The following is a 22251-nucleotide window of genomic DNA, read 5'->3' on the forward strand; positions in this document are numbered from 1 at the left end:
ACGAGGATTTAAAAATTTTTTAGAGTGATTCTTCACCATTGAAATATAGGGCCAAAAGCTTGATGGATCAGTTGGGTAGGTGACAAGAAGAAGGTGATTAGATTTTGGTGTGCAAAAGGACGAATGACCTGGATGCAGATCCAGCCTATCAGTGAGATACATGACGTAAACTATTCACCCTGGAAGATGTATGCACTCTGCTGAGTGCCATTCTAGTTTCAAATGCAATGTATATAGCCATATGGGTGTCAAGGATAAAACCTTTCGCCCATCAGTGCAACCACAAATTTACAGTTGACTGTCAATTTGACAGGAAACCCAACTATTACAGGGGTCTGAATAGTGTGAAAACCCATCGACCTATCCTGCACCCAAGCGTTATCAATCAATCATGTTTCCTGAGCAGCAGGCACTGGCCTCCAGAATTTCAAGCCATCTCTGCATGAAGCACGCATCAGACAAAGCAAAAATAAATACAGATAATGTACTTAATAAATAAGAAATTAATAAAAAACAAGTACAGATACATTCAAAGTACACCGCCCCCATGCCAAATAAATAAATAAAATGCTCCAGCATGTGGCATTGCCAGGGAGACTTAGGCCCGGCAATACCACCATGCAGCACATAGACGGTATTGGGAGGGAGAGGTGTACAATAAGTGATTCCTTAATTGCGCAATTAAAATCAATGAATAATAATCGTAAAATAATTTCTAAATCAATTGACTAAGAGCATACCTCAATCACCAGTGTTTCATCCGAGGCTGTAACTTTTTGAAAATTCATTAAATAGGTCATTAATCGAAAAAACTAAATAATTAATTGATTAATCAATAAACAAAAAATATGTTTTAAAGCCACATCACTTGATCACTGTCGTGTTCGAATATCAGCTTCCTTGCTCAAAAGGTGCCTGAGATATTGCCCAGATGAGAAAGAAAATAAATAAGTGATTAATAATGAAAATAAATAAATAATAATGGTAAAATAATTAAATTATTAATCAATTGACTAATGGAATACCTAAACCACCACTGTATCATCCGAATCTGTAACTTAAAAAATAAAATTAACCAAGTCATGAATCAAATAATTAAATAATGAATCTATTGATTGATTAATCAATAAATCTAAAAATACCCTATACAGCCAAATCACTTGGTCATTGTCATGTTCAAATATCAGCTTCCTAACTCAAAAGGTGCCTGAGATATTGCCCAGATGAGAAAGAAAATAAATAAGTACTTAATAAATCAATAAGAATTAAGTAATTTAGCAATTAATTGATTAATCAAAAAACAAAAAAAATACCATTTTGCCAAAGCACATGCCCACTATTGTGCCCAAATTTCAGCTTCCGAGCTCAAAGGATGGCTGAGATATCGCCCAGACAAACAAACAAACAAGAAATATGTCGTGCATAGCACGACACTTGCAAAATCACTAAAATAGGTTGTTGGCCTATGTTGATCTCAAAAATACTTGGTGGTTGAATTTAGTGAACAGATATGCAAATCCTCTTCAAATTTGAAGGTAATCGGATGTAAATTGAGGATTTTAGAAATTTCGCCTATATTGATTGACCTTTTGGCCTATGTTGACCTCAAAAATAGTTGGGGGTTGAATTCAGTGACCACATATGCAAATCCTTTTCAAATTTCAAGTTAAGTTAATCCAATAAAAATTGAGGATTTTACAAATCTGGCCTATGTTGACCTTTTGGCATAGGTTGACCTCAAAATACTTGGTGGTTGAATTCAGTGACCAGATATGCAAAGCCTCTTCAAATTTCAAGTCAACCGGATGAAAATTGAGGATTTTAGAAACTTGGCCTATGTTGACCTTTTGGCCTATGTTGACCTCAAAAATAGTCAGGGGTTGAATGCATTGACCAGATATGCAAATCCTCTTCAAATTTCAAGTCAATCGGATGAACATTGAGGATTTTAGAAATTTGACAAAGTTGGTGAACTATTTATTGACCCATTGACCCCAAAAACAGTAGGCTTCTTGCTTATGACCAACTCTACCATTTGGTGAAGTTTCGTGAAGATCGGTTGAAAATTGTGACCTGTAGGCGACTGACATACAGACAGACAGATAAGATATGAATGAATGAATGATCGTTTCAAGGCCATTTTCCCCGCTAGAGCGGGGGTTAGCCTTGCGGGCCCCATGACAATCATGGTTCCCTGTTTGAGGCAATGTTTTTATGGCCGGATGCCCTTCCTGGCACCAACCCTTGGTCACGCTCTTACGATGCGCAGGGATACGGTGTACCTATTCTAAGCCGGGGTACACACCGGGATCATTCATCCCAGCAAGCTGGTACTCAATTTGCCGACATCGGAAGGATGACAGGCTGAGTCAACCCCCTGGCGTTAATTCAGCGATCGACCGGGATTCGAACCCAGGATCCTAGGATCCCAAGCCGGCACCCTAACCGCTAAGCCAACACCAGGCTACAGACAGATAAGATAGACAGACAGAATAACACACAAGACCAACCAATATACTTGAAAAATCTTTGATTTTAGCAAGTAACAAACGATAAATAATGAAAGAAAAGGAAGATCGAAAGAAGGATAGAAAGAAAGATCCCAGAGTGAAAACTGAGTACTCCTTTTCAGCACGCGTCATCGCCTGGCGATGACGTCATGCAGCGCCTGGAGATGGAAAAGGTAAGGAGCGGTGTACAATAAATAAATAAAATAAATAAAAGCTAGTTTGACCAAGGCCAAAAGGAAAAGTTTAAACGGCAAACCAATAAAGCAAACGTCAAACAGTGCAGAGAATAAAATCAACCAATAACTAGAACGGCATTCGGTGGAGCGCATACCTCTGCCAGGCTGAACAGTTTACGTTTTGTATCCCACTGACAGGCCAGATCTGGATTTGGACCTGAACCAAAATCGAATCGCCTTGTTCTTGTCACCTACCCAATTCATCAACCTAGTTTTGTCAGAATCGGTCCACAACATTTTTAAATATCATGCTATATATCAGTTTTAGCCCTATCACCTAATGGTGAAGAATCACTTAAAAAATAAAATTACCTGATTAGAATTCGGATCTTAAACAAAATGAAATTGATTCTTCCTCGTCACACACCTAACCAGTACACCAAGTTTCGTCCAAATCCATCAATAACTTTTTGAGATATCCTGTTCACAGAGAGACAAACAGGCAAACAAACAGGCAATCAGACATGTGTGAAAACATAACCTCCGTATCTGTCGGATTAAAAAAAAAAAGGAAAGGAAACTCAAACAGGAAAAAGGTATCGAAGGGAAGCTCAGGCACTTTGATGTATTTTCCCTGATGTCATATCTTTAATCATTTAACGCAAACGTGCAAACAGCTCATGTAAATAAATAATCTGAAAGGACGCTTCAAATATTATATACATAAGGTGCCCTCTATAATAATAATTGGAAAAGTGAAGTCAAATTTATTATTATTGCTATAAACTCAAGAAATTTGGATTTGAGATCAAAAGATGAATATGAGGCAAGAGTACAGAAGGTCAGCTATTATTTCTTGGTATTTCTATCGATATATGTTTTACCATTGTAGAACAATAGCACTTTTATGTTGAGTCCCCACATTCTTTTTTTTCTTTTTCTTTTTGCTCAGGTTTCTTATTGCATTGATTGTTCACACGTAAGAGCTGTAAATGTCTCATCTTGGTTTTGGCCTTTGCTTTTTCCTTGGGAGTCTGCCTTTGATGTCAGTAGGCATAAACCAACATGAAGAACAGAGAACTATGAAAGAAAAACAAAACAATTTGGAAGCTGAAAGAGCAGAATAATTCATTTAGAACAATAGCACAACAACTGGGCAGAGCAAATACAACAATTTGGAATATCTTGAAAATGAAAGAAACCACTGGTGTTCTTAGCAATAGACAACGACCAGGTTGGACAAGGAAAACAATTGCAGTTGATGACAGGAAAATCATCAGAGCTGTGAAGAAAAACCCTGAAACAACTGTAAGTGACATCACCAACAACCTCCAGAGTGCAGGTGTGAAAGCATCACAATCTACCATTCGCAGAAGACTTTGACAGCAGAATTACAAAGGCTACACCGCAAGATGCAAACCTCTCATCACCACCAAAATAGAAAGGCCAGATTAGAAATTGCCAAGAAGTACAGAGGTGAGCCAGTGTGTTCTGGAACAAAGTTTTATGGACAGATGAGACCAAGAAAAACCCTTACCAAAGTGATGGAAAGGTGAAAGTGAGGAGAAAGGAAGAAACTGAAGATGTTCCAAAGCATACTACCTCATCTGTGAACCATGGTGGAGGTAGTGTCATGGCTTGGGCTCGCATGGCTGCCTCTGGAACTGGCTCACTCATCTTTATTGATGATGTAACTAGTGATGGCAGCAGTATAATTTATTCAGAAGTGTGCAGACACATTTTGTCTGCCTATGTACAAGAAAATGCCTCCAAACCCCAAACTTTACCATGCAGCAAGACAATGACCCAAAACACAGTGCAGACGCAACCAATGAGTTCATCAGGCAGAAATAGTGGAATGTTTTACACTGGCCAAGTCGATCTCCTGATTTAAATCCAATGGAGCATGCGTTTCACTTGCTGAAGCTGAAGAGGAGACTAAAGTCAGAAACCCCCCAAAACAAACAACAACTGAAAATGGCTGCAGTAAAGGCTTGGCAAAGGATCTCAAATAAAGATACCAAGAGTTTGGTGGTCAATGGGTCACAGGCTCTATGCAGTTATTTCATGCAAGAGATACGCAACCAAATACTAACGATTATACGACTTTAATTTACTTTAAGTTAATGTGTTCCGATACTTATGCTAACCTAAAACGGGGGGGACTGAACATAAAATGTACTATTGTTCTACAATGGTAATAGATGTATCCATAGAACTACAAATAAATAAAAGATGCCCTTCTGTACTCTTGCCTCATATTCATCTTTTGATAAAGTCCAAATTTCTTGAATAAATAGCAATAACACCTAATTTGACCTCACTGTTCTATTACTTATGGAGCGCATTGTATATACTAGGGCATGCCCGTACTATATCTATATCTAAAATTATATCCCCCCCTCTATTTACATGAAATGGTTTGGTCCATGAAATGTTTTGGTTCATTCGCAACGCCAAAGCGAACGGCGAACGCTTTACATGAAATGGTTTGGTGCATGAAATGTTTTGGTCCATTCGCAACGCCAAAGCGAACGGCGAACGGCTTGCGAGTACAGTGACAATCCCCCCGGGGTTTTTATTAGTTTTAAAACATAGTTTAACGCCAACATAGCGCCAACATAGTTTGCAAACGTGAAATAAATGAATACGCTCTCAAATGTGCCATCCGAGGCAGAGTGTGTCCGCCACGTTCGGCACACGCGATAGTTCGCTGCTCTCTGATTGGTTGAATCGTTTTTTGGACATAGCTCGGTAAGTAATTGTCCGATTAATATGAAACCTTGAAAAGGCACATCCTCGGGTCCCCAGCAATATACCTGGCAAGTTAAAAGTATATCGGACCCGTGGTTGTCGAGAAACAGCGGTCACAGACAAACAAACGTACAAACGTACAAACAGAGATTACTGGAATTATAGATAGATAGCAAGAGAACATTTTCTCTATTTTAGAAATAATTACAAAACATGTGCAATACGCTACACCTAAGATTCACAAAAACTCCCTCCTACAAGCTAAGCATTCCAAATGTGGAGTACAATTTACACATTGTATTGCGTGTCTGTGGGAAAACAGATTAATAGCACAATTCCTCAGGAGTAGTTATATTTACTGCGTATATGATGGTGGTGGTAGGGAATAGTGCTAAATTGAGAAAAAGGAAGAGACAGGAAGAGGATAGGATAGCAAAACGTAAGACTGTGTGGGAGAAATGGGCAGAAAAAGGAAGCCAGGGTTGAAATGTTGAGAGGAGATGGGAATTAAAAGGAGGGTGTGAGTGTGTGTATGTGTATGTGTATGTGTATGTGTATGCGTATGTGTATGCATATGTGTATGCGTATGCGTATGCGTATGTGTATGTGTATGTGTATGCGTATGTGATGAGATAGCTGGACTGTCCAAGAGGGTGGTAAGTTGGAAATTAAAATATGAAGGAAAGAGGTAAGGACATTAAAATATGAAGGAAAGAGATAGTTTAGCCATTTAATCTTCATCATCATCTTTTCTAACACAACATATACTATATTCATTCTTGCCTGAATTGTGTTGCATAAAGATGGGCACACCATGAATGGATACCAAAACACAATGTTGTAATACATTCCACCCACTTTGCCAATGTAAGCAAAATATTTATCTTGCATAAAAAAAACTTTAACTGTCCGATTTTTTTCTTCTTCCGAATTTCCAACAGAAATATTATCTGTTAACTCCAGCAGAGGAAGTGAAACAAAATAACTACAAGCTGCATTATGGTAGGTTGCTTTCCCCTGCTGTTTATAGTTGCAAGCCTTATCGGGCTGGGAAAAGCATGACAAGAGAGTGCTTTCTGCAACCAGGCGACAAAAAACGCAGATTTTTTTTTTTTTTTTTTTTTTTTGTATACAAGATCGAGGCTCGTGAAAGAGCGAACATTAATCACACAGAAAGACAAACCGACACATAAAACATATAACATCGGGAGCGGTAGACAAGATGGGGAGAGAGGGGGAAGGACACAAACACAACATTTGAGAGCAGGGACCGAGAGACATGGAGACATCGAGAGATCGAGAGATCTGAGAGAGGGCGAGGGCTTTGGGGGGGGGGGGGCATGGGAAGGGGGCGGTGGGAGAGGTATAAAACATATGGACACTGCCAGGACTTCCAGGAAAGAAGTTGGAATTTCAAACAAGGTGGATCTGGGGTGAATTAGCGGGGGTAGAAAAGATCAAGGTTTTGGATGGGGGAAGATAAGAGATGGTGGTGAACAGCTGTTTTAAAGACCTGGAGGGAGGAGTGGGATTGAAGGGAGTGAGGGAGTTTGTTCCAGAGGCGGGAGAAAAGAGGAATGAAAGAGTGAAGGTGAGCAGAGAGCCGAGATTTCGGCAGTTTAACCATCAGAGGGTTGCTGGCAGATCTTGTGCGACCTGTAGGAATATTTGGGGGACAGAGCACAGAGAGAGCTGGGGGTGCAAGGCCGGAGAGGAGTCGGTAGAAGACAGAAAGGTCGAGCATAAACAAAGATGCTCAAAATCAATTTGACCCAATGTCACATTACCCCTATTGTAGCAAGTGGCAGCAGGGAGAGAGGCCTGTGCTAAATTTGACACTGCAGTTTTCCTTCCAATATGCTTTGCATGCCAGCCACTGTGATGAGATGCCCCAACAAAGTGGGTCATACGCATCAAAGTGGACATCTCTCTGACCATTCTCAGAGAGCCTCCTCAGCGTCGACGAGTCTGGCATTTCACTCAGGCCAACTGGCACGGTCTTCAAGCAGCCATCAATCATCTTGACTGGTCTCCCATCTCTACCACCTCTGACATCAACTCATCCTGGGAATTCTTTCAAAGTAAATTGCTCTCTCTCATGCACAGATTTATACCATCTCGTCTTCAGTTGTCATACCCTTCCTCCCGTCCATGGTACACGGAATCTTGTGGTGAGGCTGTTGCCCTGAAACAACTTGCTTTCGTCTCCTGGAAAGCAAATCCAACGGAAGGAAATCTCATTTCCTTTCACAAAGCCCGAAACAAGTGTGTGTCCACCCTCAGGAGAGCCAGGAAACAATATCTCACCATTCTCAAGACCGAACTCTCTTATCTGTCTCCCTCTTCCAAATCCTGGTGGCATCTGGTCAAATCTGTTTCTGGTGTTTGTTCCCCCTCCATCCCCTCCCTCACCTCAAACGGCTTAACGGCTGACTCCGCACGTGAAAAAGCTGAATGCCTCAACTCTGTGTTTGCCTCTAAATCTTGTGTCCCAAACCCATCCCTCTCTGTACCCACCGTACCCAGTCGTACCCAGCTGCTCCTGGACTCTGTGTCCTTTCCTCCTGACAAGGTGGAAAAGTTTCTGTCAACCCTCGACTCTGATTCTGCAACTGGTCCTGACGGCATCAGCCCACAGGTCCTAAAATCATGTTCTTCTGCTCTTTCACTCCCTCTTTCTGTTCTCTTCACCCTCTCTTTTGCTCAAGGTCATCTGCCATCTGCTTGGAAATCAGCCAACATCACCGGTTTGCACAAAAAAGGTGCAAAAACAGATCCCAGCAACTAAAGACCAATCAGCCTTCTCCCAATTATCAGCAATGTCATGGAATCCATCATTGCTTCAGATATTAAATCTTTCCTCTTCTCCAATGGCTTGATCTCTGATCATCAATTTGATTTCAGACCTGGTCACTCTACTCTGGACATGCTGCTTCTGCTTTCTCAACAATGGATGGAGGTCCTCAACGCCAAACAGGAAATTAGAGCCGTCTCCCTTGACATTTCACGTGCCTTCGATACGGTCTGGCACCCTGCTCTGCTCACCAAACTCTCCTCCTTTGGTATCCATGGAAATCTCCACGCATGGCTGGCGGACTTCCTCTCTGGTCGTAGTCAACGTGTGGCCCTGAATGGGTTTCTCTCATCTCCTCTTCCTGTTCAGGCTGGAGTTCCCCAAGGTAGGGTTCTGGGCCCTGTGCTTTTTGTGGTCTTCATCAATGATTTTTTTTTTTTTTTTTTTGTATACAAGATCGAGGCTCGTGAAAGAGCGAACATTAATCACACAGAAAGACAAACAGACACACAAAACAAATAACATCGGGAGCGGTAGACAAGATGGGGAGAGAGGGGGAAGGACACAAACACAACATTTGAGAGCAGGGACCGAGAGACATGGAGACATCGAGAGAACTGTGGGAGGGAGAGGGCTTTGGGGGGAAGGCATGGGAAGGGGGGGGGGGTGGGAGAGGTATAAAACATATGGACACTGCCAAGACTTCCAGGAAAGAAGTTGGAATTTCAAACAAGGTGATCTCTGACTCTCTCTGACTCTCTTGAAAATCCTCTCTATCTCTTTGCTGACGACTCTACTCTCTGTCGCTCCATTCCTCATCCCTCAGATCGGCAGTCTGCAGCCTCCTCACTCTCTGCAGACCTGGACAAAATCACAGACTGGTCAAACAAGTGGAACATGTCTTTCAATCCTGACAAATCTCACACTCTTACAATGTCTCTCCGAAAGGACCGACTGGACAACCCTCCCATCTACTTTCTCAACCATCCTCTCCAAGTTCTGTCGCTCAAGCTTTTGGGTCTCACTATCTGCCATGATCTTTCTTGGGAAAACCACATTTCCAAGCTGGCCTCCAAAGCCAGTCGCCGACTGGGCATCCTCCGTCGTGCGAAGTCCTTCCTTGGCACACCTGAGCTCCTCATCACATACAAGGCTTTCATCCGCAGCTCAATGGAATACTGTTCCCCCCTCTGGGCTGGTGCTCCTGCCTCACACCTTGCTCGGCTTCACGCTGTTGAGGCCAAAGCTTTCAGAATCATTGGAATCTCCTGCGATGTAGTCAACACCGAGGGCCTTTCACTCACTCACCGCAGGCAGGTTGGTGGTCTTTCTGTCTTCTACCGACTCCTCTCCGGCCTTGCTCCCCCAGCTCTCTCTGTGCTCTGTCCCCCTAATATTCCTTCAGGTCGCACAAGATCTGCCTGCAACCCTCTTATGGTTAAACTGCCAAAGTCTAGGCTCTCTGCTCACCGTCACTCTTTCATTCCCCTTTTCTCCCGCCTCTGGAACAAACTCCCCCACTCCCTTCAATCCCACTCCTCCCTCCAGGTCTTTAAAACAGCTGTTCACCACCATCTCTTATCTTCCCCCATCGAAAACCTTGATCTTTTCTACCCCCGGTAATTCACCCCAGAGTCCTTGCAGTGTTCATATGTTTTATTCCTCTCCCACCTCCCCCCAAGTCCTCCCGATGTCCCTGCTCTCAAATGTTGTGTTTGTGTCCTTCCCCCTCTTCCCCCTCTCTTTTGTGTCCTTCCCCCTCTCTCCCCATCTTGTCTGCCGCTCCCCTTGTTTTTTGTGTTTTGTGTGTCGGTTTGTCTTTTTGTGTGATTAATGTTAGCTCTTTCACGAGCCTCGATCTTGTATACAAAAAAAAAACCAAAAAAAAAAAAAACGATTGGTCATAATGCCACCTTGATTGAGTACTGCGGTTGCAGGGATGGTGCTTCAGTGAAAGACGTCAACGTGTCATACAGTGCCTTAAAAATAGACTTGGTATCGACAGAAAGTGGTGCAGGGTGGTAATGTGCCAATGATGCTTTTGTGCTCGGATAATCCATAGGCCTGGAGAATGCTGTGTTATCTGGTAGCCCACTGAAGTAAAAAAAAAAATCATTATCATTTGCCTAATAACTAAATAAAGGATTGATTAACATCAGTTACCCTTCTATAAACACGTCCATTATGCTTCGTCTCCATCAGCAAGTGTCTTAACAGTAGTTCAGGCCAGAACTGGGATGATCTGCCTTCTTGCCCGTTACAAATACAGTGCCTTCAGAAAGTATTCACACCCATTGACTTTTTTTTCCACATTTTGTTGTGTTACAACCTGAATTTAAAATGGCTTAAATTGAGATTAATTTTGTCACTAATCTATACATAATACCCCATTAATGACAAACTGGATTTTTTAAAAGTAATTTTTCACCAAATAATTAAAAATGAATTACATAAATGTCTGATTTACAAAAGTATTCAACCCCTTGAGTCAATACACTTCATAGAAGTGCATTTGGCAGTAATTACAGCTTTGAGTCTTCTTGGGTATGTCTATATCAGCATTGCACATCTGGATTTTGGGAGTTGCCGCCATTTTTCCTTTCAGATTTACTCAAGCTCTGTCAAGTTGGATGGGAAGCGTCAATGAACAGCAATCTTTAAGTCTTTCCATAGATTTATCAATGGGATTTAAGTCTGCGCTTTGGCTGGACCACTCGAGAACTTTCACGTTCTTGTTCTGAAGCTATTCCAGTGTTGCTTTGGCTGTATGCTGAGGGTCATTGGCCTGGAGGAACTTAAATCTTCGCCACAATCTCAGCTATTGTTTTTGCACTCTGAAGCAAGTTTTCCGCAAGAATTTGCCTGTATTTGCCTCCATTAGTTTTTCTGTCCATCCTTACAAGTCTACCAGTCCCTGCCACTGAAAAGCATCCCCATGGCATGATGCTGCTACCACCATGCTTCACAGTAGGGATGGTGTTATATGGGTGATGAGCTGTGCTCAGTTTTTGCCAGATGTAGCACTTTGCATTCAGGCCAAAGAGTTCAATTTTCATTTGATCAGACAAAATAATGTTTTGCCTCATGCTCTGTCTTTCACGTGCCTTTTTGTAAACTCCAGGTGTACTGTGCTGTGCGCCTTTTTTCTCAGGAGTGGTTTATGTCTGGCCATTCTCCCATAAAGCCTAGATTTGTGAAGTGCTGCAGGGACTATTGTCCTCTGCCAGATTCTCCCACTCTGTAGTTCTATAAGAGTTGTCATTGGGTTATTCTTCACCTCCCTGACCAAGGTCCTTCTTGTCCAGTTGCTCAGTTTGGTTGGACAGCCAGTTCTAGGAAGAGTCTGGGTAGTTCCATATTATTTCCATTTCCTAATTATGGAGCTCACTGTGCTCTTAAGAACTTTCAACCCTCTAGAAATTGTTTTCATACCCTTCCCCGAGTCTATGCCTCCTCACAATTCTATCTCATAGTTCTATGGACAGTTACTTGGACTTCATCGTAGAGTTTCTACTCTAACATGTACTGTCAACTGTGGGACCTTATATAGAAAGGTTTGTTTCATTCTAAGTTATGTCCATTCAAATGAATTGGCCACAGGTAGACTCTCATCAAGTTGTAGAGACATCTCATGAATGATTAAAAGAAATTGGATGCAACTGAGCTCAATTTGATTGTAATAGCAAAGGGATTGAATACTTGTTGACTCAAGACATTTCAGCTTTTCATCTTTAATTACTCGTACACCCGTTCACTAAGGCAGCGGCAGGAAGGGTCATTCTTCTCTGGGATAAATAGATTACAGTAGATCTGAGATTGGGCCTCAATAACATTGGGTGCTCATTTACCAAGTTTATTGCAGAGCACTCGCCAAGTGGCCTAAGCATTTGAGCAAGCACTCCATTTAAAACTGCTGATATGGAACAGCTGGCTTGGCAAGCATTAGCTACATGATTGGAAACTGACAAACCCCGGGTTTCCTCCCTTTCAGTTTCATGTTAAACAGCATTAGCGACCGTTTCAAAAGGTAATCGTATGTGTTTGCGGTTGATAATATTTTTACTTCTGGTAAGGGTGCTCCCATGAAAACGGAATGATAAGCTATATATACACGTTAACCCAGACGTTTGTTAAAGGAGGAAACACCCCTTGGGGAGGGGGACATATTATTAGTATTAGATATTAATATATATTATTAACAACATTAATATTATGCCATTAGATTTATTATTATTATTATTAGAAGCGGCTTTTGAAAAATGGCATGAGAAAGCCATCTTAACATGGATATACACCTCAACACGCATCCCCATTAGCAGGGAAAACCCCCTTGGAGAGGGGGGGGGGGGGGAGGGGGGAGGAATGAATTTGCTCCAACTTTTAATGTGTGAAACTTGGTCTTCCTGTCAAGTTTGATTGAGATTGGATAAGTAACAACCAAATGTATAGCAGTCAAAAATCGTCAGACAGACAGACACACCAAATTGCGTATTTTAGTATGATGATGATGATGATGATGATGATGATTTTCCGAAAATTAAAAAAACGAAAATTCCACTTTGACATTTTAGGATATTATGTGTAGATCGGTGACAAAAAAATCTCAATTTAATCCATTTTAAATTCAGGCCGTAACACAAAAAAATGTGAAAAAGTCAAGGGGTGTGAATACTTTCTGAAGGCAGTGTATAATGCCAACATCATACATCATAGAGAAAAACGTCTGGCAGGAAAGCCTAGTAGGTATGTACACTTGCTTCTTATCTGTCTAGGCTGACTTTGAATCTCGGCCCAGCTATAAACTGTCACCCTGGTGTCTCACAGGCAGAGCGAGGTGTGTACTGTCCCGCGGATGGGCGTTAAACTGCGTCCTGTCTGCAAGCATTAGTTGGTGGACGTTGAAGATCCCACGGTGTCCTTCATGAAGAGTAGGTGAGCTATTGCTGGCACCCTTGCCAAATTTCAAAATCCTGCTCCAACTTACAAGGGAGACTGTATCAGACTATCAGTGGAACAGGTGCACCCCGACAAATGATACTACTCACAGCCATGTGCTGCATATGAAAGAAGAATAGAGAAAAACAGAGAACATGACAAAATACAGTACTGTGCTAAGGTGCTAAAATAACGCTGTAACTGGGTAATGGAGCTGGACCTTTGTATAAGGAATAGCTCACCTGTGCACATGTTTCGCGCTCACAAGGTGCAGCAGAGCAAATGAGACGGACACGTACGCCACAAAGTGCAAAGTGTACCTACGGAAAGAAGAATGTAAAAAAAACAATATATATATTACACATGTATATATGGCAAAAAACAAAAGGGAAATAAAAATAGCACAGGAGGAAAAAAATGTATCCTATAAATAAGCAATCCATTTTATCAACTGAAGGTCGATGACATAAACATTACATTTTTAATTTTTTTTAAATCGGATACCAAATGGAAGCTCATGGGAAAGGGCAGTGATGAAGGGTAGAAGGCAACACACTGATAGTGGGTTGGTGTTAATACATGTACACAACAATAAAAAGAAGAGAAAACAGTAAGACGAGAGAGAGGAGAGGAAACATAGCAATCTGCAAGTAAAGAAGGAGGGGGGGGGGGGGGGGGTGAATGACGGCCGAGAAGATAACAGTTGCAGATAGAAGATGAAATGGTGATCAACTGTGAACTTAAAGCTCTGGAGGAAAGTATCTGTTGAAAAGTCTGAGGACGCATATTCCTTCTAGTGAGAGAAGAGAGGAACAAATGAGTGGAAGGGAGAAAGAAGACTTCATTTTGGGCATTTCACAAGGAGGGGTTTGCTAGAAGAATGAGCATGGTATTGAGGGGTAAAGGAGTAGATGGATATAGACTGGAGGAGAGGTGGGAGAAAACAGAGGTCGCCAACATGTTTGCGATCAGAGAGCAGCAGGCCCTGTGTTACTGTTTCTTTGTGGGAGATGCCAATAATTATGTTGGATTCAATAACTTCCAGGATAGAAATTTGCGAAATAGGGGCACTGGGCCACAGGAAAGAACATTAGTCCATTGAGCAACTTGAAAAGTCCTTCGATGCTGTGAGAAATTCAGATTTACCAAGTTAAAGACTTTGCATGATGAAGAATGCGCCGTCTGCAGCTGGCTTTGGAGGTCAGGAAGAGGTGACGCCCATAAGTGGAAATACATAACATGCGGGTTAGTTTGACGAGCGACAGGGTGAGATTGGGAGCTTTTCCAGGATTGAAGGACATGTTTCATGTGTTAGACCAACATCTATTTCTCTGCAGAACAGCAGATATGGAATCTGCTGCTGATTGGTAGAATATGAAACTGTACAACAGTATGTGTAGTAATCTGCAAAGAGGAAGAAGAGTTTTCCAGAGCATGAGCAGTTATTAATGGTCAAAATCCACTCCGTGTGTCATCTCTTTGTCCTAATTCTGCCTCTAGTTTGTCCATCCACCCTGTTTATGCACCCCCCCACCCCCCCACCCCCACCCCCACCCTGGTCTCTTTGTACTGTTACATTTGTCAGGGTCCATTAGATTGCGTTCTTGCTCTTCCATGAGCCTCGACAATGTATACAGAAAAGCTCCTTTTTGCTCTGACGAAGGATGAATACATCAGCTACGCCTCATTCCAAAAAGAGGTAAACACACTCGTATCAACTTGCAGTTAATAAAATTAATTGCTTATGTTGTCTGTGATGCAGACAAACACTGGCCTTTACAGAGATTAGAATTCCATTGCTTTATTCATAGCTTTATAAAGACTAGGGCATGCCCGTACTATATATATATATCTAAAATTATATCCCCCCCCTCTATTTACATGAAATGGTTTGGTCCAAAGCGAACGGCTTGCGAGTGGTGACAATCCCCCCCCTCTATTTACATGCAATGGTTCGGTCCAAAGCGAACGGCTTCCGGAGTTTGGTAAAGAAATCGCCATCGCGTACACAAACGCGCAGGAAAGCGAATGAATCGCAAATTCGTTTTTATTAGTTGTAAAACATAGTTTAACGCCAACATAGTTTGCAAACGTGAAATAAATGAATACGCTCTCAAATGTGCCATCCGAGGCAGAGTGTGCCCGCCACGTTCGGCACACGCGATCGTTCGCTGCTCTCTGATTGGTTGAATCGTTTTTTGGACATAGCTCGGTAAGTAATTGTCCGATTAATATGAAACCTTGAAAAGGCACATCCTCGGGTCCCCAGCAATATACCTGGCAAGTTAAAAGTATATCGGACCCGTGGTTGTCGAGAAACAGCGGTCACAGACAGACAAACGTACAAACGTACAAACGTACAGAGATTACTGGAATTATAGATAGATTATAATCAATTAATAACAAGGCAAACTACAACAGCACTTGGTAGAGCACATACCACAGCCAGGCTGAACAGTTTACGTTTTGTATCGCACTGAGAGGCCAGATCACACACCAAGCCTGCTCACAAATTTTCGTCCAAATCCATTCATAACTTTGAGATATCCTGCTCACATACAAACAAACAGACAAACAAGAAGACGTCATCCGGAGCACGATACTTGCAAAATCCAGCCCCACCCCCAAGAAAAAAAAATTCCATTGATACAGCAAATTGTCCATTTCATCAAGATTAAAATTGACAATCTTGATCAAAGCTCGGGTCAACAGGAAGAAAAGTGACGATTTTTCAGATGAAAAATGCTGATTTTGTGAGGTTGACCTTGATTTGACCTTTGACCTTTTGACCTCAAAAATAGTTGGTTTCCCTATTTAGTGACTCAATGTGCAAATGCTCTTCAATTTTCAAGTCAATCAGTTGAAAATTGAGGATTCAGAAAACTTGGCCTATATTGACCTTTTGGCCTATGTTGACCTCAAAAATAGTTGGTGGTTGAATTCAGTGACCATATATGTAAATCCTCTTAGAATTTCAAGTCAATCAAATGAAAATTGGTGATTGTAGAAATTCGGCCTATGTTGACCTTTTGGCCTATGTTCACCGAAAATATAATTTGTGGTTGAATTCAGTGACCAGATATGCAAGTCATCTTCAAATTTCAAGTCAATTGGATGAAAATTGAGGATTTTAGAAATTTGGCCTATGTTGACCTTTTGGCCTATGTTGACCTTTGGCCTATGTTGACCTCAAAAATACTTGGTGGTTGAATTCAGTGACCAGATATGCAAGTTCTCTTCAAATTTCAAGTCAATCGGATGAAAATTGAGGATTTTAGAAATTTGGCTTATGTTGACCTTTTGGCTTATGTTGACTTCAAATATACTTGGTGGTTGAATTCAGTGACCAGATATGCAAGTCCTCTTCAAATTTCAAGTCAATCGGATGAAAATTGAGGATTTTAGAAATTTGGCAAAGTTGGTGACCTTTGGCCTATGTTCACCTTTTGACCTTTTGACCCCAAAAACATTAGACTTCTCAATTGGGACGACCTATACAACTTGGGGAAGTTTCGTGACGATCGGTTTAGAATTGTGACCTGTAGGCCAGTGACAGACAAACAGACAGACAGACAGACAGACAGACCCACAAACGCAACCGACCAATATACTTGAAAATTTTTCGATTTTGCAAGTAACAAACAGGGGTGAAAACATAACATTGCAGACAGAGCATTGCATCACAAAGTATGCTGTTCCTTAGACGAATGTTTAACTACAGTAAGTGTCCCAACTGGTAGCATTGCTTGGGGGTTGTTGAGAGTTCCCACGGTGTCCTTCAACCAAAGTGTAGACAACTTATCGCCGGCACCCTGAACAAATTCCAAATTTCTGCCCCGACTCTCTTGGCGAAGATACCGAAAAGCCCCTCAACCGTGAGTTGCACGGGGCTGTCATCCTGCAGTGGAAAAAAATAGGCTAGTTTAATTAAAATAATTATTTGCTATTTAACAAAAACTGCGGAATTTTAGGACCATCTTCTTTCTTGTATACCATATACATACTGTTATGTCGGGGGGTAAAGGAATATCTAGAGCCAGGTAGATCTGTATAGGTAGGTATTCGACTGTCGCGATAGGGAATCTACCTGTAATAAGTTTCTGTGTTTCTTAGGCAGTTTGTCGGGGTAAGAGTATACCTGTGAACATACAAGGATGTTCGTGTGTTAAAATAGTTGTAGGGAATAAGATAACACCCCTGTGGTGTCAGACCTGGTAATCATTCCCTTGTCCCTTATGGCAACGCACACATATAAGACACTTAGATAGGCCCTTAGTGCAACATTAAATAATTCCCTTCCTTTACAATGACCTTGGAAGAAGATCGGCAGGAAGCCAGGTAGGGGCACCGCCGGATGGCCACTGCCAGCCCGCACCACCAGCTGGCCTAGCAACATCGTGTGAGACGAGTTGTAACCCACGCCACAGGGAACGTGTGATTGGTCCCGCCAATCAGGGCGGGAGGCGCGGAAGACGCAACTGAGAAGGAGGTTGTTCATTGGAGGGAAGGCGCTAGAAGGTTCGGTGGACGGCGGGAAGCTACGTGGCGCTGATTGGGTGGCGCGCCAAGACCGACGTCACCGGGAAGCTTACAAAGGGACGCGCTGGACGACATTTTGGACTCTTTGCTCTCTTGGCTCTCTTCGCGCTGGACCCCTTCGTATTGGAGATCTCTGTGCTTGAAGCCCTTCCCCTTCTTCGCTTGTCTCTGGTCTTCATTGGCTCTTCCTTCTCGCGTGCTGGACCATCGTGCTTCATGCTGGGTGACGTTGGTTCGTCGTGGTGCTTGGAGCGGGATCCGGTGCTGTTGGTACTGGAGCGAGGGACCTCGTGGCGTGCCGCGGAGCGAGTCGCATCAAGGCCTGGCGAAGCGTAGCGAGCGAGCAGACGAAGGGTTTCTTCGCGCCGGAGCTTGGAGCCGCGTTGGACGGCGGACATGACGACAAAGCTAAGACGCACCACATTTCACAAGTACACGACGAGACATTTCTTTTTTATTAATTCAGTCCTTTGTTCGTTTTTGAAGTGAGGTGTGCGGGATCCCGATTTACATTTCACAAGTACACGACGAGACATTTCTTTTTTATTAATTCAGTCCTTTGTTCGTTTTTGAAGTGAGGTGTGCGGGATCCCGATTTAGGATCATTATTAGATTTATCATCGCGTTTCCCTGTCCCGACCTTTATTTAAAATAAACCCTTGCATTACTTTCCATTCCTTGTTAAACCCGTGTTCGTTTGAGTTCATTCCCTCTCCAGGTATGCGCTTTTGCCGCTTCTTCCTCTTCCTTATTTCTCCCGTGCTGTGATAGCAAAATCCGTGTTTGGTCATCGCCTCCATTAAAGCCGTTCGGTCTTCCGCAGTCCCTGGTGTTAACCTTGAGGGATTCGCACGACAATACTATTTGTTCTCCCTTTAACAAGAGCAACTCTTCCCAATATTTAGCTGTGTAGCTCCACAGTTTCCATACTTCTGGTCCCCGCCTGTACTTCTTTTTTGCCCAGCTTTCTTTTCATTTTTGCAATTAAGCTGCTCCTCTGCCTTCTCTCACACCTAGGAATAATAATAACCAAATTCCCCTTAATGTAGCAGACATTGTGAGGAAGCAAGTTGGCAGTAGATCCATCGGCGATTCACTTAATTTTACTGTCATCACATCCCCTTATCCACTAGAAAGGAGCTGATTTTGTCAAGTGCCGGATAGTGCAAAATGGCTGTCAAAGGATCTTTGCAAAAGTGAGTAATTGGTCCTCAAACTCAGAGAGCCCCCACCAAACGAGTCAACAGCAACGCAAATGGAAAGACAATTTACAGTTCTCAATAGGACACTCTTGAAATGACGTATGAATGCTAAACGAGGTGTTTTGCCCATCCTCTGTGTTTACATTGACTCGGTTTTGCCCCATGGGCACTTTTAATCTGAATCTGCTGTTGCTAGCATGAAATCTGTAATTCAAATAGTCTTAAAAAATGAAGCATTTAGATGAAAGAGTGGCAATTTCAAATTGGTCAACAATAACTGTTCTGTTCCGAAATCACTAATTGCAAATCGGAATGACAAAAATATAGGAATACGAGAAATACCCGTGGAAGAGAGTGGCTGGGTTCGTAACATTTCCTGTTAATACAATTACCTAGTGGTGGCAGTTTATATGTATATATGTATATATGTATATATGTATATATGTATATATGTATATATGTATATATGTATACAGTCACGTGAAAAAGTAAGTACACCCCATGTAAAGTTTTGACTTTTTCAACATATTTCAACATACAGCTATTTGATCTTCATTTCAACAATATTGATAGATAAAGGTGATATAATATAACAAATATCATGAAACATTTACATTTTGTAGTCCATTGTATAATTTAAATAAACATAAATGCAAATTTTGCATGTGGAGTACTTACTTTTTCACGTGACTGTATATATAAATATATAAATATATAAATAAATATATACACATACAGTCGTGGACAAAAATATTGACACCCTTGCACTCTTTTCAAATAACTCACAATTTTCTCTAAAGATAAGTTGAAATTGACAAAAGTATTTGGTCTCAACAATTCTTTATTTCACTGTTAATATTAAAGAACCTTCTGGTTATTATTAATGCAGCATTATTATTTATTAATTATTAATTTATTATTATTATTAATGTTAATAATCCGGGACAGTTCTCCCAGATATGAAGGGTGCCTTCTCCCAACTGCCGTTTTCCAATCTCCCCACAGGTGTTCAATGGAATTTAGATCGAGACTAATTGCTGGCCACTTCAGAACAGTCCAGCGTTTTGTCTTGAACCATTCCTGTGTGCTTTTTGACGTGTGTTTAGGGACATTGTCCTGCTGCAAGACCCATGACCTTCGACGGAGACCCAGCTTTCTGACACTAGGTTGAACATTACGCTCCAAAATGACTTGGTAATCTCCTGATTTCATGATGCCATGCACACATTCAAGGCACCCAGTGCCAGAGGTAGCACAGCAACCACAAAACATCACTGAACCACCTCCATGTTTGACTGTAGGGAAGGTGTTCTTTTCTTGGAAGGCTTCATTTTGTTTTCTGTAAACATAGGGATGATGTGCTTCACCAAAAAGCTCTAATTTGGTCTTATCTGTCCACAGGACATTCTCCCAGAAGGAGTTTGGCTTGTTCAGATGTGTTTTGGTAAACTGCTGTGTCTGGCTTTCTTATGTCTTTCTCTCAGCAGTGGGGTCCTACTGAGTCTCCTACCATAGAACCCCCATTCATTGAGTTGGTGACAGATGGTGCGAGTTGAACGTGTCATGCCTTGTGCTTGAAGGTCAGCTTGAATCTGAATGGCAGTTGATCGAGGTGCTTTCTCCACCATTCGAACAATCATTCGCTGCAATCTTAGATCAAGCTTTCTCTTGCGGCCACGTCCAGGGAGGTTGGCTGCAGTGCCATGGGCCTTAAACTTCCTGATAGCATTGCGTACGGTGGACACAGGAACATCAAGGTCTCTGGAGATAGACTTATAGCCTTGAGATTGTCCTTGCTTGGGTACAATCTTGTGTGTGACCTCCTCAGACAAAATATATATATATATATATATATATATATATATATATATATATATATATATATATATATATATATATATATATATATATATATATATATAGTTGCCGTTTTAGAACCCACACTTGTGTAAATATGACATTATTAAATGGTTAAAGGTAGCACCCCTAGTTAGTCCACAAGCAACACGTAGGCCACCATAGGACTTCAGTTATTTCATTAGTATGTGTTTTAGATAAGGCCGTGTTTCCAATAGTTGAATCTGCGTTGTGTCAATTAAATAAGGAGTAGGCCCCATTCCGTCCATTTTTGTGACCTCCCTCTCCAAGCGACGCCATTACGCATCCTCCAGTCTGCCCATGGCCCCTCCCTATTTACTTTGCGCCTTTGTTAGCAGCGTTTGCTGCCTTAGCGCTCGCCCCAGCCACCATAAGCCACAAGGTTAGGCCCGAGAAAGGAGGCGCAGCGCCAAGAAGAAGGTGTGGCCACGTCATCCAGCCTTCAAAGGCGGAGCCGGTAAGCCCTCACCAGCCAACCAGGGCTGAAGGAACATCGCTGGCAGGCATGGCAGTTTGGCTCGCGGAGCGTTTTGATGGTCGAGATATATAAGTGCGAACGCAAAGCCCTTTAAGAGGACTTATTCAGCGGCGCTCTTGAGAAAGGACTTGTTGGAGGCGCGCTCGTTACAAGGACGGGTTGGAGGCGCGCGCGTTGTAAAAGGACTGCGTGAGAGAGCTCGCCTACACCGGACTCTTAAAGGACTCGCGTGCACACGGCGCTGATCAAAGGGCTTGAAGAAGAGATATACGGCGCGCCGTTAAAGAGAACATTGGAGAGGGTGCGTTTGGCACGGGGGTGCACATATTACGTACACCGCAGGACACCAGCTTCCCCCCGTTATATAAACTGTCCGGACGCGTTCCAATATACGCAGAGCTGCCTGCCGGGTTTCGCCGCTGGACCAGAGCCTGGACCCCATCGCCGGACCTTCCATCAACCATCTACAATCCCCGTGTGAGTGTGTACGACTGTACGTTTGTCTGGGAGATTAGAATAAGACTGTTTTAAGACTACCCTGTGTGCTGCTTCTTCCTCTTCCTATCTTGTACATTCTTTCGTTTCCAATTCTCCTTCTTGTAAATAATTAATAAACCCATCTTTGTTCTTCCTATACTCTGGTTTCCTCTTGTCCGATCGCATCCGTCCTTTCCATCATTGGGTAAACGTGGCACGATTGAAACCGCTAGAATCGGGTTTAGTCATTCGTTAATAGCTCTGATCGCGGATTGCTATCCGCTCGGCATTTTCCATCATATCCGTGGTTCGAGCGGGAGTTATTTCCCTGCTTCGCGGTCGGTGTTCGTAATTAGGTATTTGGGACTAAATTGACCAATAACCCTACCTAATACCGACCGGAAGGAGCGTTATAACTTCCAAGGACTCGGGTCAGCCAGACAAAGAGACAAGGGGATTAACCACCCCACCCCCCCCCCCCTTGATAAGGGGAGCGCCGACGACCGAG

The 22251-nt window shown here is 42.4% G+C and overlaps 1 protein-coding gene across 1 annotated transcript in view; it reads right to left on the reverse strand.

The window, feature by feature from the left end:
- LOC137421788 (membrane-bound glycerophospholipid O-acyltransferase 2) overlaps positions 1–22251 on the reverse strand; it is a 174192-nt gene that overhangs the window by 50300 nt on the left and 101641 nt on the right. The window contains exon 3 of the mRNA XM_068108187.2: positions 13412–13489. Within this exon, the coding sequence (XP_067964288.1) occupies positions 13412–13489 (78 nt within the window). The remainder of the gene's footprint in view (positions 1–13411; positions 13490–22251) is intronic.

This window comes from Myxine glutinosa, chromosome 2, assembly GCF_964187855.1.
Source record: "Myxine glutinosa chromosome 2, kmMyxGlut1.1, whole genome shotgun sequence".
Classification (NCBI taxonomy): domain Eukaryota; kingdom Metazoa; phylum Chordata; class Myxini; order Myxiniformes; family Myxinidae; genus Myxine; species Myxine glutinosa.